This window comes from Elephas maximus, chromosome 10 (genome assembly GCF_024166365.1).
Source record: "Elephas maximus indicus isolate mEleMax1 chromosome 10, mEleMax1 primary haplotype, whole genome shotgun sequence".
Classification (NCBI taxonomy): domain Eukaryota; kingdom Metazoa; phylum Chordata; class Mammalia; order Proboscidea; family Elephantidae; genus Elephas; species Elephas maximus.
Genome location: NC_064828.1, coordinates 82,935,928 through 82,961,114, shown reverse-complemented (window position 1 = coordinate 82,961,114; position 25,187 = coordinate 82,935,928). Strand labels below are relative to the sequence as shown.

The following is a 25,187-nucleotide window of genomic DNA, read 5'->3' as shown; positions in this document are numbered from 1 at the left end:
ATTAAGCTGATAAACTGCCCTAGCCTACAAATTTCCAGAGGCTAGATAGTATCAGCTCGGAAGTAACTTTTTTTCTTAGCAGGTCTTATCGAGCGGATATGTGCCAGGATTGTTCTAAGAATACTGTCCCCAGAACATGCGAGGTACCTACTGCCAGTTTTACAGGACCGCGAACCAGATTTAAGTTCCTCAAACCCAGCTGCACGCTGGCGTGCGGGAACCAAATTGCTGGCGCTTGACTTTCCGGACGGAGAGCTACTACGTAGCGGTGGATCGATTGCTTTAGCCTGGCGGAGGCCCATAAGGGGAGCACCGCGCTCCCGGCGGCCGAGGAAAGCTGGTGAACTCAGAGCGGCCTCTGTTTGGGAGTAAGCTTGAAACACAGATTCGCTAGGCAGCGCCAGGCCTGCTTGGCGGGGAGCCAGGCGGGACCGGGAGTCGGTAATGTTTGGTCCCGCCGCGATGCACGCTTTGCGCAGGAACAAGACCCTTCGCTACGGAGTCCCCATGTTGGTGAGTGGAGGCGAGGGGGAAGTTTGGGGCGGGATACCGGAAGGGGTGCCGCTCTCTGCGTGCCGGGTAGCCATTGCGGGAACTCCGTGTGTCATACGTGGGGCAGATGACCGGGACCTGGGCAAGGAAAGGGTTGGCGATGGGTTGGGAGTGTTTAGTCAGTCCTAGTCTTTACCCCTCCCGGAATAGGATTTTGCGTTTCCCTTTCCCACCCTGGTGGTGCTGTGGTTAAGAGCTCGGCTGTTAACCAAAAGATTGGCAGTTCCAATGCACCAGTTGCTCCCTGGAAATCCTAGGGGCAGTTCTACTCTGTCCTTATAGGGTTCCTAAGATTCGGAATCGACGCGACAGCAACGGGTTTGGTTTTGGTTTCCCTTCCCATGGTTGTTACCAGGGTCTTGCCTGCTTAAGAGTGTGACGTTTTCCCCCATTGGAACGTGTTTGTTGTTCCCAACTCGGTTTCATTCTTGAGTAAATTGAAGCCCGTAGAACGATGTCAGAGCCAGATTTTAACCTAATCCTGGATGATTACAAAGCTTGCATTTTTTTTTTTTCACTGCAGCATGACTTTTCGCTAGATCATTGGGACCACGTTTAATTACTTACTGTATCTGTACAACTTCGGGCATCTCCCTGTTTCAGCTTCCTACTTGTGAACTGGCGTATTTCTTCCAGGGTTGTTGTGTTGAGTTAAATAATAAAGAAATGCATAAATGTCTACCTACCTCCCTAGGATTGAATCGCTGGGTCATGTACTAATTCTATATTTAGCTTTTTGAGAAAGTGTCAGACTGTTTTCCAAAGCAGCTGCACTATTTTACATTCCCACTAGCAATGCAAAAGGGTTCCTTCCAATTTCTCCTCATCCTCGCCAACAGTTGTTGCCCATCTTTTTTGTTAAGCCTGTCCTTTTGGCTGTGAGGAAACCCTGCTGGCATAGTGGTTAAGAGCTATGTATGCTAACCAAAAAGTCTCTAGTTTGAATCCACATGTCCTCCTTGGAAACTCTGTGGGGCAGTTCTACTCTGTCCTATTGGGTCGCAATGAGTCGGAATCGACTCGAGGCAATCTTTTATTTTTATTTTTTATTGGCGGTGAGAAGCCCTGGTGTTGCAGTGGTTAAGGGTTGGGCTGCTAACCAAATGTCCGCAGGTGGAATGTACCAGCCGCTACTTGGAAACCCTATTAAGACAGTTCTACTGTGTCCTGTAGCGTCGCTACGATTTGGAATCAACTTGACGGCAACGGGTTTGCTTTTTGGTTATTGGCTCTGAAATGATACATCACTGTGACTTTGAATCCCATTTCCCTAATGACTAAAGGAGCCTTGGTGGCACAGTGGTACAGCGCTTGACTGCTAACCAAAAGGTTGGTGGTTGGAACTCATCAGCTGCTCCAGGGAGAAAGATGTGGTAGCCTGCTTCTGGTAAAGATTCACAGCCTTGGAAACCCTATGAGGCAGTTCTGCTCAGTCCTGTAGGGTTGCTATGAGTCACAATCGACTCCACAGCTGTGTTTTTTTTTTTTTCTAATGACTAATGATATTGAGCATCTTCTTAGGTGCTGTCGGGTGGGTTCTACTTTATATTGACCCCATGTGACAGATTAGAGCTGATCCATGAATTTTTCTTGGCTATAATCTTTAGGCAAGCAGATTGCCAGGTTTTTGCCAACCTTAGTAGCCAAGTACTTATCATACGTTTATTGGCCATGTATATATCTTCGTTGGAGGAAATATCTGTTCAAATCCTTTGCCTGTTTTGTAACTGGGGCATTTGCCTTTTTATTGGACAGATATTTCCTTAAACAGCTGGAGCCAGTAAGTCTCCCAGCCTTTGCCCGAAGCTCTGTGTGCTTGTTTGAGCACACTGAACACAACCGGGCAGTTTACAACTCTGACTTGGCTTTCACTTCTAGCTTGTGCACAGCCTCAAGGTTAGCTGTAGGTGAGAGTTTATGGCCCTCTCAGGTCTTCCCTGAACACGCATACTGCTCTGGGCATGCACACAGTTCTGTGCATAGCCATCGCCGTCTAGGCTCCCAGGAATATGTCCAAGCTTTTCAGAATCCTCTGTGGACATCTTATTCTCCATATTTTCTTTATAAGCTCTTTGGTTAGCCTATTTTTTGTGCTGGTTAACATGCTGGGCTGTGAACTGAAAGTTTAGAGGTTCCAGTCCAGCTAGAGGCACTGTGGAAGAAAGGCCTGGTGATCTACTTTCCCACTATCAGCCATTGATAACCTTATGGAGCACAGTTCTACTCTGACACACATGGCGTTGCCATGAGTTGGAATCGACTGGAGGGCAACTGGTTTTGGTTTATTGTTTGTCCAGATTGCTGTCCACCACCTGAAGCAGCCAGGATACTAAACAATTGCCTCTGATTTTTTTTTCAATGAATGCCTCCAGGGGAAAGTCTGTTCACACTGGATGAGTACCAAGTCAGGTCAACTGAAGGCAGCATTGCTAGTGGGATCCACCAGGGAACAGGTCAAATATTGACAATTCTCTGGGGACAGAGTTTTAAGGAGCTTCAGTCCCATTCTGCCCATTCAGTGGTTGCCAAGCTTTTCACCATGATTGCAGGCTGTTGACTTTTCAATACTATCACAGACCGGAGGGGCATGGTGGAAATAGGACAAGTTAAAATGCCACACAGCTCAGTGTTCTTACTGAGATTCAGGTTTTGGGGTTTTGTTTTTGTTTTAGAGTAAATGCTTCCCAGATTGCTGCAAACCTTTGTTTAATTTCCAGAGTCTGAAAAGTTGATTTTAACAATTTTTTACCAGTGTTTTCTTAGCTTTTACGGACGAGATGATTTTTGGAGATCCTTACATGCTGTCTGACAGACATAACTCTGATTCTTCTTTTTTATACTTTATTTTTTTGTGGTTTTTGAGAATATACACAGCAAAACATATACCAATTCAACAGTTTCTACATGTATAATTCAGTGACATTGATTACATTGAGTTGTGCAACCATTCTCACCCTCCTCTGAGTCGTTCCTCCCCTATTAATATAAACTCACTGGCCCCAAGCCTTCTATCTGACCTTTAAAGTTGCTGTTATCAGTTTGATCCCATATAAATAGATCTTAAAAGAACATAGTGCTCAAGGCAGACATTCTTTACTAGTTAAGCTAAACTATTGTTAGGTTTTAAGAAGACTTTAGGGGATATTTTTGGTTTAAGGTTCAATGATTATCTCAGGGGAATAGTTTCAAATGTTCATCCAGCCCTCTTGGCTCCAGAAAGTCTGGAGTCCATGAAAATTTGAAATTCTCTGCATTTTTCCCTTTTGATCAGAACTCTTCTATAGAATATTGGATCAAAATGTTCAATAATGGTAGCCAGGCACCATCCAATTCTTCTGGTCTCACGGCAAAGGAGGCAGTTGTTTACGGAGGTGATTAGTCACACATTCTGTTCCCTGTTCTTATTCCTGACTCTCCTTCTTCCTCTTTTGCATGCAGTTGTTGTGCCTTGGGTTCACCACTGGCAAGCTTTTAAGATCCCAGGTACTGCACAATGAACTGGGAGATAGAACAGAAGCTCCAAGGACATTATTAGGCCAGTTAAGTGGAATGTCCCATGACACCATTACCCTAAATCCCCAAACCAAGGAACCAAATCCTATGAGGTGTTTGGTTGTACATAAGCATCCTCAGCCTTTTTTTTGGTCATTTTTGTAAAAATGTTGGTTCTCTTTTATATCTTCTATTTCTTTGGTGAGATTTTCTAATTTTTCATTTATTTCAAGAACATTGCTCATTGCAGTTGCTTTTTGAGGCATTTTTTATGATGGCTGCTTTAAAATCTTTAAATTTCAGATAATTCAAACATCTGATTTACCTCCATGTAAACATCTATTGATAGTCTTTTTAAAATTCTAATTCTGTTATTTTCCTGATTGTTGTTATGACAAGTGAATTTTGGCTGTATTTTGGACACTGGATATTATGTTAGGAAACTCTGTATCCTATTTGAAGCCTCTACTTTAGCAGGCAGTTACCACGTTTAGATTTAGCATGTAGGTTGTAGCCTACTTTTTTGGCTTTCTTCCCAGTGATAATTTAGGTTCCAGAGCCCTTATAGTGCTAATCTGGTCTGGTTTGCGCCATCACTGATAGGGGTGGAATGCACTTCCCTAGGCTTCTCAGCGCAGCCTGCTGGGGAATGGCAGACACTGGGCCTGGAGGGTGGATAGCACTTCCCCTGTCCTATTCTCCAGGCTGTCCAGTGCTGGTAGGGTGCTCACTTGATCCCTACTTGCTTCTTTTTGCACATATTGTTGCATTTCTATATGTTGCACCGTCTATTTGGTCTGTTTTTCCCCTTAATGCTTTGCTCTGCTAACTGTTCTTCATCTTCATAATCTAAATTTAAGTTCAGGTCTTCTGAGAAGTCTGTTTTACAGCCTGTTCTCTGGGTTAGGTGTCAGGCTTAGATCCTCCCATGGCTCTGCTCCTCTGAATCATGTCATACAGTGCACTGTTTTTTTTTTTTTTTTAATTTTTATTAAGCTTCAAGTGAACATTTACCATTCCAATCAGTCTGTCACATGTAGGTTTACATACATCTTACTCCCTTCTCCCACTTGCTCTCCCCCTATTGAGTCAGCCCTTACAGGCTCTCGTTTCGTGCCAATTTTGCCATCTTCCCTCTCTCTCTATCTTCCCATCCCCCCTCCAGTCAAGAGTTGCCAACACACTCTCCCGTGTCCACCTGATTTAATTAGCTCACTCTTCATCAGTATCTCTCTCCCCGCCACTGACCAGTCCTTTTCGTGCCTGATGATTTGTCTTCGGGGATGGTTCCTGTCCTGTGCCATCAGAAGTTCTGGGGAGCATTGTCTCTGGGATTCCTCTAGTCGTAATCATACCATTAGATGTGGTCTTTTAATGAGAATTTGGGGTCTGTATCCCATTGGTCTCCTGCTCCCTCAGGAGTTGTCTGTTGTGCTCCCTGACAGGGCAGACATCGATTGTGGCCGGGCACCAACTGGTTCTTCTGGTCTGAGGATAATGTAGGTCTCTGGTTCATGTGGCCCTTTCTGTCTCTTGGGTTCTTAGTTGTCATGTGACCTTGGTGTTCTTCCTTTGCCTTTGCTCCCGGTGGGTTGAGACCAATTAATGTATTTTAGATGGCCGCTTGTTGGCATTTTGATTTTCCTTTCTTGTAATGCCCTTGTTAGGTTTGTGGTCAACTTTATGATGGCCTGATAAGCTAAATTAGAAAGTGTTCCTTCTTTTCCTAGTCTTTTAAAAAATTTGTGAAAGACCAGGGTCTTTCATCCTAGTTGTTTAGAAGAATTCACCAGTGAAGCCATATGAGCTTGACATTTTCTTTGTTGGACTTTTGTTTTTAATTACAGATTCAATTTATTATATAAGACCATTCAGATTTTTTTTTCTTCTTGTGTCAGTTTTGGCAGGTTAATTTTTACTAGGAATATTTTTCTTAATAATATCTTACTTTTTTCCCCCATTTCTTTAGAATGGGTTATGATGTCCCCTTTGTATTTCTTTTATTGGTAATATATTCTCTCTTTAAGAATCAGTTTTTGGTTTTGTTGATATTCTCTGAATTGTACATTTAAAAAAAATTTTAATTTTCTCTTGATCATTATTATATTCTTCTGTTTCCATTTGGTTTAATTTACTATTATTTTTCTATCATTTTGAGATTAATTTTTAGATTTATTTATATTTTTAGTATTTCCCTTTAAGCTTCCTAGTGTGAAGGTTGTAAATAACATAGAAAGGCCACCTACTATATAGTAGTCTATGCCTCATATCAGTGATGCCATAAAGAATGTTTTGTTTAAGTAGGTTATAAAAAAGGATACTCTGTCCCACTCTGAGGTGGCATAAACCATAGTTTTCTCCATTAGTCAAAGACAAGTTGATGGGTTTGGTCTGTGTAGCTTTTTTTTTTTTTAAATAGTTCTGTTAAGATTTTTATTTCATAGAGAAAATTAATATTTAGAATTACTAAGTAGGATTTGCATGCTGTTATTAAGGACTTTGTATAAGTTTTCCACTGAATGCAGTGGGAGCCATTGTAGGGTTTTGAGCAGAGGAAGGATATGATCTTATTTACACGTTTAAAAAATCCCCTGGAATCCAAATAACAGTCTATTGCAGTAAACCTGATGATGAATTATGGGGTCTGGCACCAGAGTGGTAGCAGTGGAGAGTTGAGAAAATAGAAGCAAAAGAATTTGCTGTTGAATGGATTTGATGTGGGGTATGCGAAAGAGAAGAGTAAAAGATGACTACAAGCTTTGTTTGTAAGCAACTGGAAACATGAAATTGCCATCAACTGAAATGGGAAAGGCTACAGGACAGGCAGGTTTGAGGAAGGGATATCAAGAGTTCAGGGATGGACCTGTTGCATTTTAGATGGGGCCTAAGGTGGAACAAGGAAGACTGAAGAAGAATTGACGCCTTTGAATTGTGGTGTTGGCGAAGAATATTGAATATACCATGGACTGCCAAAAGAACGAACAAATCTGTCTCGGAAGAAGTGCGGCCAGAATGCTCCTTAGAGGCAAGGATGGCGAGACTGCGTCTTACATACTTTGGACATGTTGTCAGGAGGGATCAGTCCCTGGAGAAGGACATCATGCTTGGCAGAGTACAGGGTCAGCAAAAAAGAGGAAGACCCTCAACAAGGTGGATTGACACAGTGGCTGCAACTATGAGCTCAAGCATAACAACAATTGTAAGGATGGCTCAGGACCGGGCAGTGTTTCGTTCTGTTGTGCATAGGGTCGCTATGAGTTGGAACCGACTCGACGGCACCTAACAACAACAATAAAGCTGGAAATATTAATTTGTGAGTAATCAGCATATTAATGTTTTTAAAGGCATAGGTTGGATTGAGGCCATAAAAGAAGTAAATGTAGATAAAGAGGAAGACTGACATTTTTCCCTGGGGCACTTCAACACTAGAGGACAGAGGCTTCCTGGAGGAGCCAATAAAGGAGACTAAGAAGAAATGACTTTCTCAGGTAGAAGAAAAGCCAGGTGTAAGGGAAGAGAATCAACAGTGTCAAATTTTACTCATCAAATTAGATGACAACAGAGAATCAACCATTGGTTTTAGTAACTTGGGTGCCACTGATGGTTGGAATGGGCTTAATAAAGAGTAGGGGGAACAGTGAGTATAGACAACTCATTTGAGAAATTTTTTACTGCAAAATAGTACAAAAAAAAATAGTAGCTGGTGGGGAAGTAGGGACTAGAGAAGTTTGTTTTTTGGTTTGTTAAATTGGAGAAATAATGGTACTTTTTATGATGAGTCATGCAGTGGTGAGCAAGAACTTGATGACACAGGAAAGAGGAGAGAATTAATGAAGCAGCGTCCTTTAGAAGGTAAGAGGAAATGGGATTTAGGGTACAGATGTTTCTTGGAGACAGTATATACTGGGAAACAGACTGTACATACATACACTTTTCCATCTACTCTGAAAAGATGAATGGTAACTCGCCAGGAGAAAATGATCTATAAGACTTTGCGGAATCTGTCTCTGTGGGTGTTTAGAGAAGTAATCTCTAAATTTTGCCATTCTTTTATTTGATTGTTCCCTTTTTTTGTTTCAGATGCTGATTGTTGGAGGTTCTTTTGGTCTTCGTGAGTTTTCACAAATCCGATATGATGCTGTGAAGATTAACGTAAGAACTAAAATTAGAGTTTGACATATGTTTATATATGTGTGTCCTGGTTTAGAGGAAGTGTATACTCAGTATTCCAAGTAGTCTGAGCTTTGTGTTACTTTTCAAGGCTAATATATACTATCTGGGCTGTTTCTTATTCTTTAAAATAATGCTAAAGATGACATGGAAGTGAATCATGGAGTGTAAAGAATTAGTAATCTTAGACTCCTTAGTCACTGGGAAATTTGTAATGTTGTTAGATTTCTTCCACAAAATATACTTTGGTGAAGTTTTTAGGATTTGTCGTTTGGTGCCATTGAGTCGGTTTCGACTTGTAGCTGTCCTATGTACAACAGAACAAAATGCTGCCTGCTCCTGTGCTACCCTCACAATCGTTGCTATGCTTGAGCCCGTTGTTGCAGGCACTGTGTAAATCCATCACATTGAGGGTCTTCCTCTTTTTCGCTGACCCTCTACTTTACCAGGCATAACATCCTTCTCCATGGACTGGTCCCTCCTGATAATGTGTCCAAAGTATATGAGACAACGTCTTGCCATCCTCGCTTCTAAGGAGCATTCTGAGTGTACTTCTTCCAAGACAGATTTTATTTGTTCTTCTGGCAGTCCATGGTATATTCAATATTCTTTGCCAACACCATAATTCAAATGCATCAATTCTTTTTCGATCTTCTTTTTTTATTGTCCAGCTTTCACATGCATGTGAGGTCATTTTAGAATTTAGAAGGGACTAAGGAACCGCCACCCATCTGTCAGCTTGTTGTACTGTGGTGGCTTGTATGTTCCTATGATGCTGGAAGCTGTGCCACTGGCATTTCAAATACCAGCAGAGTCACCTATGATAGACAAGTTTCAGCAGAGCTAGCTTCAAGACTAAGACAGACTAGGAAGAAAGGTCTAGTGACCTACTTCTGAAAATTAGCCTATGAAAACCCTGTGGATCACAACAGAATATTGTCTGAGATAGTCATGGAAGATGAGGCCCCTGGATTGGAAGGTTCTTCAGGATAGCCTCAACAGTGAACTCAAATATACCAGTATTCATGAAGGTTGTACAGGACCAGGTGGTATTTCATTTTGTTATATAGAAGGTTGCCATGAGTTAGAGCCAACTCTACAGCAGGTAACAACAACCTATTCTCATAATGTCTGTTTTGTGGTAGGACTGTATTAGTTTGTTTATATACATTATTCTCTTGAGGAAAATGAGGTTCAGAGAGATTAAGTAACTTTCCTAAGGTCACATGGCTATTTAGTGATAGAGTTAGGGTTCTCACCCTCTGTTATTACACAGTTGCTTTCAAATTTACACAAAGTGATACATAAAAACTCTTTGGGTCATTCACTGAAGCATGTAGTTTTTGTTTGTGACATTTGTATTTTTTCCAAGTCAGATATGTATTTCATTAGCAGACCTCAGTAATGTTGGTGGGAAAGTAAAGAGTATTAAAGGCCTGTTCAATATTCGTAGTTAATTTTATGGTCTGAGAGAAACACCACCTTCAGCTAGCCTTAAAGACAGTAGGTATGTGAGTAAATATTACATTTAAGAAGAGTGTATAGTTCAAGGGAATGGAGCAATTTTCAACTGTGTTTAAAGGTTTCTGTTATCACCCCAATTTATCAAGCAATTTTTTCTCTTTCTGTTTTAAGATGAAAGTTATAGTAATCTGACTTTTGGAAATGGGAAGACATGCATATTTGAAAAATAGTTGAGAATTTTTCATGTGTTAATCAATGTATTAGGCCCTACAGATAAAGATTCAAGAAACTGGTCCTTATAAAGCTTATAGCATAATCGAGGCCAGAGACATCTAATTTAAAAATGTACCCAAACATACCTATGCCCAATAAAATGCTGTATTAGAATTATACCATAAAACATTACTGAAACTGCAAGGAGAGGCAAACAGTTTAGACTTGGAAAAGGGAATTAGGGAGGTTTGCTAGCGGTATCAGCCCTTGAATTAAGGCTTTAAGATTGAGTAGGAGTTAGCTAAATAATGGAAGTGATTTAATTCCTATAAGGTAGAGGGAGCATTGTGTGTATGGTCAGATATTCATTTTAGAAATATCTCTCTGGTAAAGTGGTGTATAGGATGGAAGGGCAGTGCGGAGCAAGATAGGAGGGAAGATATTGTTTAGATTGGAGGTCAAGAGACCCATTAGGAAGCTATGGCAGTAGTGTAGGTGAATAATAACAGCACTTGAAATAAGATATTTACAGTGAAGACAAAGAGAAATGATGGGCTCCAGAAAAAATTTTAGCAGCAAATTGATAGTATTTGATGACTAATGTCATGTATGCAATATAACAATATGGGTAAATGTAGGCGGACTCAAGGCTTTTAGCTTTGAGAAAGGGATAGATGGTGGTGCTAATCACTGAAAAATACAGGATTAGTTTCACCTTTCTTTGGAATGGGTACAAATACAGATCTCTTCCAGTTAGTTGGCTAGGTAGCCATCTTCCAAATATCTTTGCATAGACGAGTGAGCACCACCAGCCCTGCGTCTCAATTGGTATTTCGTCAATTCCTGGAGCCTTGTTTTTCGCTATTGTCTTCAGTGCAGCTTGGACATCTTCCTTCAATACAATCGGTTCTTGGTCATATGCTACCTCCTGAAATGGTTGAACGGTGACCAGTTCTTTTTAGTACAGTGACTCTGGATTCTTTCCATCTTCTTTTGATGCTTCCTGCGTTGTTCAATATTTTGCCCGTAGAACCTTCAGAATTAAAACTTGAGGCTTGAAATTTTTCTTCAGTTCTTTCAGCCTGAGAAATGCCAAGAGTATTCTTCACTTCTGGTTTTCTAACTCCAGGTCTTTGCATATTTCATTATAATACTTTACTTTGTCTTCTCGAGCCACCCTTTGAAATCTTCTATTCAGCACTTTCCCTTGATCATTTCTTCCTTTTGCTTTAGCTTCTCTCTGTTCAAGAGCAAGTTGCAGAGTCTTTTCTGACATCCTTTGTGGTCTTTTCTTTCATGTGGTTTTTTTGTGTGTGTGTATTTTAGGTGAAAGTTTAAAGCTCAAGGTAATTTCTCATTTAAAAATTTATACACAATTGTTTTGTGACATCGGTTACAGTCCCCACAATGCGACAGCACACTTCCCCTTTCCATCCCCAGTTCCCTGTGTCCACTTGACCAGTTCTTGTCCCTTCCTGCCTTCTCATCCTGCTTTTGGAAAGGAGCTGCCCATTTGGCCTTGTATGTCTGATTGAACTAAGAAGCACATTCCTCATGTGTATTATTTTTTGACTTACAGTCTTGTCTAATCTTTGAAGAGTGGGCTTCGGGAATGGTTTCAGTCATGGGTTAACAGAATGCCCAGGGCTATAGTTTTGGGGGTTCCTCCAGTCTCTGTCAGACCATCAAGTCTGGTCTTTTTACATGAGTTTGAATTCTGTTCTAATTTTTCTCCTGCCTTGTCTGGGATTCTCTGTTGTGTTCCTTGTCAGGGCAGCCATTGGTGGTTGCTGGGCACCATCTCATTCTTCTGATCTCAGGCTGGAGTCTTTGGTTCATTTGGTCTTTTGGGCTAGTATTTTCCTTCTGTCTTTGGTTTTCTTCATTACCCTTTGCTCTGAGTGGAATGCGACCAATAGATGTATCTTAGATATCCTCTTGCAAGCTTTTAAGACCCCAGGTGCTACTCAACAAAGTAGGATGTGGAATATTTTCTTTTTTTTTTTTTTTAATTGTACTTTACATGAAGGTTTACAGAACAAACTAGTTTCTCATTAAACAGTATACATATTGTTTTATGACATTGGTTAACAATCCAACGACATGTCAACACTCTACCTTCTTGACCTTGATTACCCTATTACTAACTTTCCTGTCCCCTCCTGCTTTCTAGTCCTTGCCCTTGGGCTGGTGTGCCACTTTAGTCTTGTTTTGTTTTATGGGCCTAGCTAATCTTTGCCTAAAGGGTAAACCTCAGGGTAAACCAGGAGTGACTTCATTACTGAGCAAAAGGGGGTATCCGGGGGCCATACTCTCTGGGTTTCTGCAGTCTCTGTCAGGCCAATAAGTCTGGTCTTTTTTTGTGAGTTAGAATTTTGTTGTACATTTTTCTCCAGCTCTGTCTAGGACCCTCTACTGTGATACCTGTTAGAGCAGTCAGTGGTGGTAGCTGGGGACCATCTAGTTTGTACTGGACTCAGTCTGGTGGAGGCTGTGGTAGATGTGGACCATTAGTCCTTTGGAGTGATCTTTCCTTGTATCTTTAGTTTTCTTCATTCCCCCCTGTTCCCGAAGGGGTGAGACCGGTGGAGTATCTTAGATGGCTGCTCACAGGCTTTTAAGACCCCAGAAGCTACTCATCAAAGTAGAATGTAGAATATATTCCTTATAAACTATGTTATGCCGATTGACCTAGATGTCCCTGAAACTATGGTCCCTAGGGCCCAGCTCCAGTTACTCTGGCCCTCAAAGTGCTTGGACGTGTCTAGGAAACTTCCATGCTTTTGTTTTGGTCCTATTGTGCTGACTTCCCCTGTATTGTGTATTGTCCTTCCCTCACTGAATTTAACCTTTGTAAATTTTTTTTTTTTTTTACTATCTAGTTAGTAATTTCTCCCTTCTCCTCCCTCCCACCCTTGTAACCATCAAAGAATGCTTTTTTGTGTGTTTAAACCTTTTCTTGAGTTCTTCTACTAGTGGTTTCATGCAATATTTGTCCTTTTGTGATCTCATTATTTCACTCACCATAGTGCCTTCGAGATTCATCCATATTGTGAGATGTTTCACAGATTGCTCATCGTTCTTTATCATTGCATAGTATTCCATTGTGTGTATGTAGCATAATTTGTTTATCCATTCATCTGTTGATGGGCATTTAGGTTGTTCCATCTTTTTGGTATTGTTAATAGTGCTGCAGTGAACATGGGTGTACATATTCTATTCGTGTGATGGCTGTTATTTCTCTCAGGTGTATTCCTAGGAGTAGAATCGCTGGATCATATGGTATTTCTATTCTAGCTTTTGAAGGAAGCGCCGTATCACTTGCCAAAGTGATTGTACCATTTTACATTCCCACCAGCAGTGCATAAGAGCTCCAGTTTCCTCACAATCTCTCCAACATTTGTTATTTTGTGTTTTTTGGATTAGTACCACCCTTATTGGGGTGAGATAGTATCTCACTGTAGTTTTGATTTGCATTTCTTTAATGGTAATGATTGTGAGCATTTCTCCATATATCTGTTAGCCACTTTGGTGAAGTGTCTGTTCATATCCTTTGGTCATTTTTTGGTTGGATTGTCTTTTTGTTGTAGAGGTGTTGGGTTTTCCTATAGATTTTAGAGATTAAACCCTTATTGGATATGTCATAGCCAAAATTTTTTTCCCAGTCTGTAGGTTCTCTCTTTATTCTTTAGGTGAAGTCTTTTGATGAGCGTTAAGTGTTTGCCTTTTAGGAGCTCCCAGTTACCCCATTTGCATGGGGAATGCTTTCAGTCTTCCTCCGTTTAGAATGATGTTGGCTCTTGGCTTTGTATAAAGGCCCTTTATTATATCACGGAATTTCCTTTCTATTCCTATTTTGCTGAGAGTTTTTATCAGGAATGGGTTTTGAGCTTTGTCATATGCCTTTTTTGCATTGATTGATAAGATCATGTGGTTGTCATCTTTTATTTATGTGATGGATTATGCAGATTGATTTTCTAATGTTGAGCCATCCCTTCATACCTGGTATGGATCCCACTTGGTCACGAAGTATTATTGTTTTGATATACTGTTCAGTTCTGTTGGCTAGAAGTTTTTTTTTTTTTTTTTGAAGATTTTAGCATCTATGTTCATGAGGGATATTGGTGTATAATTTTCTTTTTTGTGGAGTGTCTTTGCCTGGCATTGGTATCAGAGTTATGCTGGCTTCATAAAATGAGTTTGGAAGTATTCCTTTCTTTTCTATGCTCTGAAATGCCTTTAGTAGTAATGGTCTGAACTATTCTTTGAAAGTTTGGTAGAACTGCCCTGTGAAGCCATCCAGGCCATAGCTTTTTTTTTTTTTTTTTTTCTTACCTTTCTAATCTCTGCTTTTATTATGAGTTTATTTAGTTTTTCTACCTCAGTTTGTGTTAGTTTAGGTAGGTAGAATGTTTCTAGACATTTATGCATTTCCTCTAGACTTTCAAATTTGTTGGAGTACAATTTTTCATAGTATTCTGTTATGATCCTTTTTATTTCAGTTGGGTCTGTTGTGAAATCATCCATCTCATTTCTTACTCAGGTTATGTACTTCCTCTCCTATTTTTCTTTTGTCATTTTGGCCAATGGTCTGTCAATTTTGTTGATTTTTTCGAAGAACCAACTTTTGATCTTGTTGACTCTTTCAGTTACTTATTCTCTATTTGGTTTATTTCTGATCTAATCTTTATTATTTCCTTTCTTCTGGTGCCTGAGGGCTTCTTTTGTGCTATTTTTCTGTTTGTTTGAGTTCTTGGGTTAATGTTTTGATTTTGGCCCATTCTTCTTTTTGGATGTGTGCATTTATTGCTCTATATTGCCCCCTAAGCACTGGTTTTGCTGTGTCCCAAAGGTTTGGGTAAGATGTGTTTTCCTTTCCATTTGATTCTATGAATTTCTTTATTCCAGCCTTGATTTCTTCTATAACCCAGTAGTTTTTAAGCAAGGTGTTATTCAGTTTCCATGTATTTGATTTTTTTTCCCTTGCTTTTTATGTTACTGATTTCTACTGTTACAGCTTTATGGTCAGAAAAGATACTTTGTATTATTTCGATGTTTTGGATTCTGTTAAGGCTTGCTTTGTGGCCTAAGATGTGGTCTATTCTGGACAGTGTTCCATATGTGTTGGAAAAGAATGTATGCTTTGCCACTATTGGGTAGAGTGTTTTGTATATGTATATGAGGTCAAGTTGATTGATTGTGACATTTAGATCTTCTATATCTTTATTGAGCTTCTTTCTAGATGTTCTGTCCTTCACCAAAAATTGTGTGTTTAAGTCTTGTACTATTATCGTGGAGCTGTGTATTTCTCTTTTCAATGCTGTTAGTTTGTTTCATGTATTTTGGGGCTCTGTCATTGGGTGTGTATATATTATGGTTTTGTCCTTCTTGTGTATTGACCCTTTAATCATTATATAGTGACTCCTTCCTTGTCCTTTGTGGTGGATTTTGCCTTAAAGCCTATTTTGTCAGAGATTAGCATTGCCACTCCTGTTCTTTTTTGGTTGTTGTTTGCTGGATATATATTTTTCCATCCTTTGAGTTTTAGTTTGTTTTGTCTTTGTGTCTGACGTGTGTCTCTTGTAGATAGCATATAGATGAATTGTGTTTTTTAATCCATTCTGCCACTCTCTGTCTCTTTACTGGTGCATTTAGGCCATTTACATTCAGTGTAATTATTGATAGATACGAGTTTACTGCTGTCATTTTGATGTGGTTTTTTTTATGGTGTTGACAGTTTCTTTGTTCCACTTAATTTTCTGTGCTGAGTTCTTTATGTATTTTCTTTTCATCTTTTTCATTATTGTTGATTTTGTGTTTGCTGAGTCTTTATGTTTTCCTTATTTTTTATTTTGATGGGTGGGTTTGTTAGCTTCCTTTGTGGTTACCTTGAAATTTACCTTTATTTTTCTAAGTTTAAACCGGTCTCCTATTTCTTGATATCACCTTAACTTCCTCTCCATATGTAAGTTCTATGACTGCATTATTTATTCCCTGTTTTATGTTTTGTCATTGTCATTGCTTACATATTGACATCTCTGGCTTCCTATTTTCAGTCTTTTAGCTTTGATTTGTTTTTGTGAATGCCCTGTCTGGGTTGATATCTGATGGATATGTGTGTCCTAGTCTTGGATTGTTATCTGATATTGTTGGTTCTCTAACCAGAGGACTCCCTTTAATATTTCTTGTAATTTTGCTTTGGTTTTTACAAATCCCCTTAACTTCTGATTATCTGGAAATGAGCTTCAGGTATATGCCGTGCTGTTTTATGCTAATTAGGGCATGCAGTATTGAATTGGCCCACACAGGTCTGGGCAGGGGTAAAGGGCACTGCAAGTCTGTGAACCCCTTATACTAGTGACTGGGCAAAGGAGCAGGGCCTCCTGACCTGCCCTGAGTTCCCACCTGAGGGGGCATGGTGTTTTTTAGTACTGAGGGACTGATGTGGGCACGGAGAGCATTGAGTTCCTAGTTAACAGGGCACGGCAGTTGTTGAATACCTGGAGACTGGTGTTGGAGTGGATGGGGGTGGGTGAAGGGAAGTAAGCGTTTCTCTGCTTTGAAACTCTGGAAGAGGAGGAGTTAGTTTGCCCCCCCACAGTAGGTTAGAAGATTGCACTTAACTTTCACAGGTCTGCTCCTACTTGCTTCTGGAGGTGTGTGAAGATTCACTGCTGTGTGGCTGTGCCTGATGTGAAGCTCATCTTTGAATGTTGGTGCTTGACTCAGCTGGTGTACGCTGCACACATTCAGGTAGCAGGGTGCTGGCAATCTCATGATCTGTACTTCTCTGCTGCTTTTGAATTTTCTCTCCTTCCACCTGACACTCAGTCTAATTCTTCCGCTTTGTCTTTGATGAATAGGGTTCTTCGATTTTCATATATGATCGATTCACTTGTTTTTTCGGGTCTTTGTTGTAAGAGGGATGACTCGGAGCATCTGACTATTCTGTCATCTTGTTCCCTCTTCTCTTTCCTGTCTTTTTAATGACCTTTTGCATTCTTCATGTATGATGTCCTCGATGTCATTCCACAACTCGTCTGGTCTTCGGTCATTAGTGTACAATGCATCAAATCTATTCTTGAGATCGTGTCTAAATTCAGGTGGGATATACTCAAGGTCGTATTTTGGCTCTCATGAACTTCCTCTAATTTTCTTCGGCTTCAACTTGAACTTGAATATGAGCAGTTGATGGTCTGTTCCGCAGTCGACCCCTGTCCTTGTTCTGACTGATGATATTGAGCTTTTCCATCGTTTCTTTCCACAGATGTAGTCAATTATGATTCCTGTGTATTACATCCGGTGAGGTCCACGTATATAGTTGCCGTTTATGTTGTAGAAGAAAGGTAATTGCAGTGAATAAGTCATTGGTCTTGCAAAATTCTATCATGCGATCTCCAGTGTCCTTTCTATCACCAAGACCATATTTTGCAACTACAGATCCTTCTTAATTTGCCACTTTTGCATTCCAATCACCAGTAATTATCAATCATCTTGTTGGCATTTTGATCAATTTCAGACTGCAGAAGTTGGTAAAAGTCTTCAATTCTTGTTTGGCCTTAGTGGTTGGTGTGTAAATTTGAATAATAGTTGTATTAACTGGTCTTCCTTGTAGGCATATGGAATTATCTTATCATTGACAGTGTTGTATTTCAGAATGGACCTTGAAATGTTCGTCTTGCCGATGAATCTGTTGCTTATTCCTTTTCAATTTGTCATTTCTGTCATAGTAGACCATATGATTATCTGTTTCAGCTCACTAATGCCTAAGATATCAATGTTTACTTTTTTCCATAGCCATGCCAATAAGATTGAGTGTAAAATTCTTTTGAGGTTCTCTTGTTACCAGAGAAAATGCCCTTGGTTCTTGTCTTTGGTGTAGGAAGGAATTCAAATACTGAGACAAGTAGTGCCAGGCAAGCAGAGGTTTATTAGCTAGCAGAGGGTTAGTAGCAAAAGTACACTTGACCAGGGAGTATCAAGCGGGCTACTCCCAGAGAAAGAGAGAGAGTCTGAGTGCCCCAGTACAGTTGTTTGCTTAGGGCTTTACACCCTTTTCTCCTACCTCCCCCTGTTAACATTTAACTGCCAAGTCAGGGACCCCTGTAGGGACCATTTCCTCTTTCTCTTTCTCCAGTACCCGAGTGCAAGCTATCCCCCTTATACTCTCGTCTTCAGAACATTTTTGACTGTATTTGAAATGTTAACGCTGATTTGCAAATTGTATATTAAGTAAACTTCAGTCAATTTCTATTATTGGCTTAATAGGATTTTTGCTTTAACACACATTTAGGCCCTTGATCCATTTTGACTGGTTTTTGTGCATGGTGTAAATCATGGAACCTGATTTATGCTTTTGCATGTGGAAATCCAATTTCCCTAGCACAATTTATTGAAGAGAATTTGCCCTTCCTCAGTGAATGGACTTAGCACCCTTGCTGAAAATCAGTTGACCGTGCAAATATCATTCATAATAGAGAAGCACTTGAAGCATTCCCATTAAAGCTAGGAACCAGAAAAGAATATCTGTTACTTTTTAATACTATCCTGGAGGTCATAGCCTATACATTCAAACATCAAAAAGAAATAAGTGAAACCTGTAAGAGCCAGAACTCGATGAGACTTCCTTGTTTTTCCAGGTCTCACAAATTTTCTGCCTTTGACAGTGTGCAGTCTTACCACTTTTCTGTCACTCTTTATTAGTAGAAAATATTTGAGTTTTCCTTCTCTGTTTTCCTCCTTACACAGGTTCTGGTTTTCACAGGTTTTACTGTAGCATAAATTTTGGAAAGAAAGAGATGAAATTGTTATTATGTACAGATGAAATGTTGTCTACCAAGAAAACTGAAGAAGATTAACTAAGAACTCTAAGAATGAAAAAGACAGTTTTACAGTGTGGTCCTTGACTTCTTAACACTTTGTCATTTCATTTTGATTGCCTCTTTAATGTGCTAACTTATTTTAAAAACTTTTTTAGCTTCCAGATATATTGGTTAATGATTTTAGGTTTTATTGATCATAGTTAGTGAATATGGTATATATGACAATATTTTTACATGTGAATTTGCCTAGTTTTACTTTATGCCCTAGAAGAGGGTTAACTTTCATAAATATCTTTTATATTGTTAGGTGCCATTGAGTTGGCACTGGATCATAGTAACCTTACGTATAACAGAATGAAGTGTTGTCCGGTCCTGTACCATCCTCACAGTCCTTGCTATGTTTGAGCCCATTTTTGCAGCCATTGTGTCAATCCTGTCTTGTGTATATTTGGGAGGAAAATGCTGGCAAGATTTTGTATATACCTATTAGAAAAACTTGTTAATTATTTTATTCGTATCTGCAATATTCATATTTATTTATGGTCTGCTGCTCTATTAGTTTTTGAAAGAAGTATGTGAAACTCTTCCACTATGTATTGTCTATTTATTAATTGCTTCCTGTATTTTTATCCGTTTTTTGCTGCACAAATTTCAGAGCAATGTAGTCACTTAACATTTTATAACAAATCTAATCTTGAAGAATTGTTCCATTTATCAATATAAAATGTTATTTGTTGATGCTGTTTGCCTTGAATTTTATTTTGTCCATTGTAAATATTGCTATCTCTTGATTTCCCCTGAAACCTAGTTTTTTTATTTTTTGAGTTGTGTTTTTTTAACCCTTTGCCTTCGATGTTGTGCTTTTATTCTTTTTTAAGTACATTACCTGTAAGTAGCATATATAGCTGGATGTTTAAAAGTTTCAGTGAGAAAACAGATGAGTTGAACACTTATTGGGATTATTGGTATGTTTGTATATATTTCTACCACTTGAAACAGTGGTTGAGAAAATTCAATCAAGTAGAAGCCAATAAAGAAGAAAAGGAAAAACAAAGAGAAAACAGTGAAAATAAATCGAGGTTCCAAGTGATCCTCTCTCAGTATTATCATTGAAAATATAATTTCATTTTCTTTGAGCATTTGAAGTTTCTAATGAACAGTCTTTTTTCCTAATGTTCATTCCTTTGTAAGTAATCTGTTTTTTCATTCTTTTAGCCTTTGAGATTTCCTTTTATCCTTAATATTCTGAGGTTTTACTATGCCTGGCTAAGAGTGTGTTCTTTCAGGCTAAGGACTCATGTCTTTTCTATATAATAAGGAATTCTTTAATCATTTCCCTTTCTCTTGTCTCTTCATTTTCTAATTCTGGAACTCTTAATAGACATATAATGGAACTTTTGGATTTAGCATTCATAATACGCATTTTCTTTTATTCATCTCATCCTTACCTCTTTGTGCATATTCTAGTGGAATCCTTAGGTTGTACTTCCCTAGTTTACTGTATTGCCCTTAAGCAGTGTCCAGTCACTGTTCATTCATTCCATTTAATTTAGTATTTCTGTTGTTTGTGTTTTTTAATTTCAACAGTCACATTCTTCTTTCCTAAAAACTTTGTGATACACGATAACATGGTCTCAACTATTTACCACCATAAAATCCTGTCTAATTCTCTTATAGCTATTTCTTTGTCTCTGGTCTGTGGAAGATGTTCTTTGTTTTCAAGAGCAGCATTATATTTATTAGTATATTTCTTATATCATTTCTATGTAACATAATTTAGGGTGGTGGTAATTAATAGCATGAACCCTAGAGGCAGAGAACCAACAACGTCCAAAGCACGCTTTGCCTCTTTGACAAGTTATTCACACTCCCTGTGTCTGATTTTCCTTCCTTGTGATAATAGGGATAATAATAATAATACCTATCTTGGATGGTTGTGAGGATTAAATGAAATAATATGATGAAATTTCTGGCAGAGAACAAGCGCTTAGCATATGTTAGCCGTTGTTGGTTATAGTAGTGATGGTCGTAGTACATTAGTTGTCATTATGCAATTAGAGTAGATGAAAATTTTACCGTGTATTTATAATCTGCCATGCTATTCCAGACGTTTCTCCTATAACTTTTAAAATTGAAAATTGAATCTAACAAATTCAAATAACTTACTTGGCGCCTCTTTCTTTTCTACAGATTGATCCTGAACTGGAAAAAAAACTGAAAATGAATGAAGTATCACTGGAGTCAGAGTATGAGGTACAGTATGTCTGTACTGTTTTTTGTAACAAGCTTTTAGTCAGTGACTGGAATCTATCTGCCTCAGATAAACTGCCAGAAAAAAAGTTATCTTGACTATATCATATGGGGACAACCAGGTAGTCACTTGAAAAGGAAATAAAGATGGATCCATACTTCAATTTTAGTTAATTTTAGATGAGTCATAATTTAAAAACAAAAAAATGCTAGAAGTACTAGGGGACAAAATGGAGAATTTTTTTTGTGTGTGTGGTCTCATGTCAGGAAAACATATTTAAATATGATACAAAACCCAGAAGCCATAACAGTAAAGATTGGTAAGTCCATACATAAAAATTCAAAAGTTCAGCCTAGAAAAAAATCCTGTATATGAAGCCACAAGTTAATGAGAAATCATAAGAATATTCTTTATCTTATCATGATGAATTAATTGATTTTAATGTAAAGAGCATGTACAAATCAATATGAAAAAGTTCAACACAGTAGGTAGGAACATGGGCAAAGCATGTCGAGAGTAAAGGAAATACATATGATTCTTAAACATGTGAAGAGATGCTCAGCTTAACTCATTGTAATAGTAATGTTTGTTACAATTATGCGGTGCCATTTTCTGTCCATTTAATTAACAAAAATGAAAGAGTTTAATGGTACATTGTATTATGGGGTGTAGTGAGGGAGGACATTCTCCATCTGTGATGGTTTGGTCATTTTGAGGGAAGTTTATTTTTAAGTTTTTTCTTGACTGTGGATCATTGCAAATGACTTCAGACACCAACTACCAGGAGTTAGACCAACTCCATAGGTGAAGGGCACAGTCCTCCACAAGTCTGCCCTCACTTCAGATAGCAGCCGCAAATTCAGGAGTTCCCAGGGCCACCCTCATTTCTGACCAGCTGGCTCTAAATTCAGGGGTTCTCACTACCCCCTCAGGTTTGATAATTCACTAGAACAAGTCACAGAGCTCATTGAAATTGCTGTACTTATGATTACAGTTTTATTATAGCAAAAGGATACAAATCAGAACCAGCCAAAGGGAGAGATGCATAAGGCAGGGTCTGGGAGGGTCCCAAACTCAAAGTGGCCCCAAAGACATGTTACTTTCCTGGCACATTGATGTACAGAGAATATCTTCCATTAGGGAAGCTCACCAGTGCCTTGATGTCCAGCGCTTTTAATGTGAAGCTTCATTAAGTAGGTGTGGTTGAGTGTATCATTTGCCATGTGATTAAACATTAGCTGCCTTCCACTCCCTGGAGGTAGGGCTGATACTGCATGGCCCAAAGCTCCAAATCTCTAATCACGTGGTTAGTTTTTCTGATGGTTTGGTTTTGGGTTTTATCCTGGGATAACTCATTAGCATAAACTATCTAGGGGCTCAACATGAGTTACCTCATTAGCATAATAGGTGTGGTGCAAGGGATCCATTTTAAATAACAAAGATACTCCAATCATGTAGGAAATTCCAGGATTTTAGAGTTAGCCCTGGTGGTCCAGTGGTTAAGAGCTGCTAACCAAAATGTCGGCTGTTCTAATCCATCAGCCGCTTCTTGGAAACCCTATGGGGCAGTTCTATTCTGTCTTACAAGGTCTCTGTGTGTTGGAATCGAACCTGTGACAAAGGCCAGACCTCTCCTTGTCATTTTTGATTAAAAGGTGAACATAATACATTAAAGAAACTTCTGAAGAGTGTTGATTCTTGTTTTTGCAGGTAGTTCAGTTATTGGCTGATTACCTTGAACATGTGTTTACTTTTTTTTTTTTTTTAATATTGTGGTTTTGGTGAAAGTTTACACAGCAAATTAGGTTCCCGTTTGACAATTTCTACACCAAATGTTCAGTGACATTAGTTATATTTTTCACAATGTGTTAACATTTCTTTCAGCACTTCTTGACTCTAATATCTGTTTCGCTCTCCATGTTAGCTGGCAGCTAAATGGTAAACCGTGGTGGTCTTGTAGAGGCATGTACAGCCTAGTCTTCAGCTACTCTGCATGTTTTGTGAAATGGAACTCTTTCTTTCACAAGGACTGGGCCATTTTTACGTGAAGTTGTCCTGCCAGCCTTGCACCCCATCTAAGAATTACCTTAAATTCTCGTGAGCACATATATCTGCCTTATCTGGGTGGTGCCTATTTTTGTTTTTTTTTTAATTGTCGTGCAGATATACACAACAAAACATTCACCAGTTCAGCAGTTTCTACATGCACAATTCAGTGACACTGATGACACTCTTCATGTTGTACAACCCTTTTCCCTGTCTTTTTCCTAATTATTCTACCACTAATTAACATACACTCAGTGCCTCCCAAGCAAAAGCTCTCCCTTTCCCCCCTCACCTTTGGTAACCACTAATAAGGTTTGGTTTCTATATATTTGCTTATGTGAGGTCCTATGGTATTTATCCTTTTGTGATGACTTATTTCACGCAGCACGTTTCATCCATATTGTGGCATGCATCATGACTTCATTTTTCTTTATGGCTGAATAAAATTCCTTTGTATGTGTGTACCACATTTTGTTTATCTGTGCATTAATTGATAGACAATTAGGTTGTTTCCATCTTTTGGCTATTGTGAAAAGTGCCACAGTGAACATTGTTATATAGGTTTTATCCTTTTTAAAAATATTTTATAATTTTAGATCATTGCATAACTATGCTTAAAAAATACTTGACTCTCTGGTACTGTAAATTACTGAAATTTTGTTCATCCATATATATTTAATACCCTTGATAAAACTGCAAGTAAAATTTATAGAATGACTTCATTCACTGCTTCCCCGTTATTTGGTCAAAAATTGTAACTTACTACTTGTAGACATATAAGCACTTTCTCAGTAGTGATACTGTGGAGGATTTGGGAGTAGATTTTCCTTTTAATTCTTTTAGAAATCATAAAATTTGAAAACTGAAGAAATCACATAGAGAATTTGGTCCAGCTTTTTCATTATTACTTACGAGGGAATTAAGGCCTAGATTCTAGATAAATCACTTGCCCAAGGTTATACAGTTAGTAAAAGAGTAATGCCTAGTATCCATGTGTCATGGTAAATTTATACCATTTTTCCTGTTTCTGAATGAATATAAGCTATTGTGTTCTCTCAGCCTTCTTTTCTATCTTACTCACTCAATTATTCCATAATAATCAAAGCAGCGTATGTAAAAATTATTGTCAGAGTCGTGGCCAGTAGAAGGGTAAAGAAACATTTATGTAGTTCCCTTTTACCCTACCTTCATTTCTGTGCTTGAGAGAGACTTCAGACAAAAATGAAGGTAGGATGATCCAAACTGTAATTAAAACTATGTCTGACTGCCTGAAATGCTGTTGCTCATGGCAGTTGTGAGAACTGCCTTTTTTTTTTTTTTTAATCCTCCTTAAGCCCAGCCTCATTTTTTGAAGCCAGGACACATCATCTTGGTCTCTTTTCTTCCTTGTTGCAGACTTTAGAGCCTCCACTTTTTTTCTTTTCCTCTCATCCTCTCATTTACTACACCATCTGTGTGGTCCCTTTTAGTCATTATGCCAGATCAGCCTTCAGATTTGGACTTTGTTTTCCCGGCTTCTTCCTTTGTGCTCAAAATCAAAGCATATTCACTCTTTTTCTGTTTTAGTAGTTTTATACTTACTTAGATATTGATGTTAGATAGGCACTAACATCAATAGCAAGCACAAAAACTTCCAAATACTAAGAAATATGACATCTCTTTAATTATTATGCTTGTTCAGCAGTAAATTTAATTGCTAAAATTATAATTGACAGCTCATTAGATTCTTTCCATTCACCTATTTATTCATTTATTTAGTAATGTCCTGATCAAAGCCACAGAGCCCCTACACTAATATGAATGCCTTAATTTTTGTGGTTCTGTAGAAAATAAAGGATTCTGCTTTTGATGACTGGAAGAATGTTCGAGGACCCAGGCCTTGGGAAGATCCTGACCTCCTCCAAGGACGAAATCCAGAAATCGTTAAGACTAAGACAGCCTGAGTATGCTGATTCTGTTTTTTTTAATTAAATATGTTATCAATTGGGCTTCCCACTATATGCTCATATATAGTGCTAAGAAAATTCCAGAACTGCAGAACTCTGTATATGAGTAATTCAGTGGCAAAGCAATCTTGATAAAAATCTGTATACTTCCCAACTATCCATTTGCAAATGAAGGTAACAGCATTGACAACATATGTTGTACACCTCTCAATAAAAATGTAGATACTATCA

At 38.7% G+C, this 25,187-nt stretch overlaps 1 protein-coding gene across 1 annotated transcript; it reads left to right on the top strand.

Moving 5' to 3' along the window:
• Positions 1-273: 273 nt before the first annotated feature.
• On the top strand, positions 274-25,187 carry LOC126083882 (cytochrome c oxidase assembly protein COX16 homolog, mitochondrial). The gene is made up of 4 exons (XM_049897960.1): positions 274-513; positions 8,125-8,196; positions 20,904-20,966; positions 24,837-25,187. The coding sequence occupies exons 1-4, from the start codon at positions 445-447 to the stop codon at positions 24,951-24,953; spliced, it is 321 nt and encodes a 106-aa protein (XP_049753917.1). The 5' UTR covers positions 274-444; the 3' UTR covers positions 24,954-25,187.

Bases quoted from the DNA above. Each gene is read 5' to 3' on its own strand.
- LOC126083882 (XM_049897960.1), top strand. From the start codon at position 445: ATGTTTGGTCCCGCCGCGATGCACGCTTTGCGCAGGAACAAGACCCTT. The intron at 514-8,124 runs GTGAGTGGAGGC...TTTTTGTTTCAG, and splicing joins GCTACGGAGTCCCCATGTTG to ATGCTGATTGTTGGAGGTTC. The intron at 8,197-20,903 runs GTAAGAACTAAA...TCTTTTCTACAG, and splicing joins ATGATGCTGTGAAGATTAAC to ATTGATCCTGAACTGGAAAA.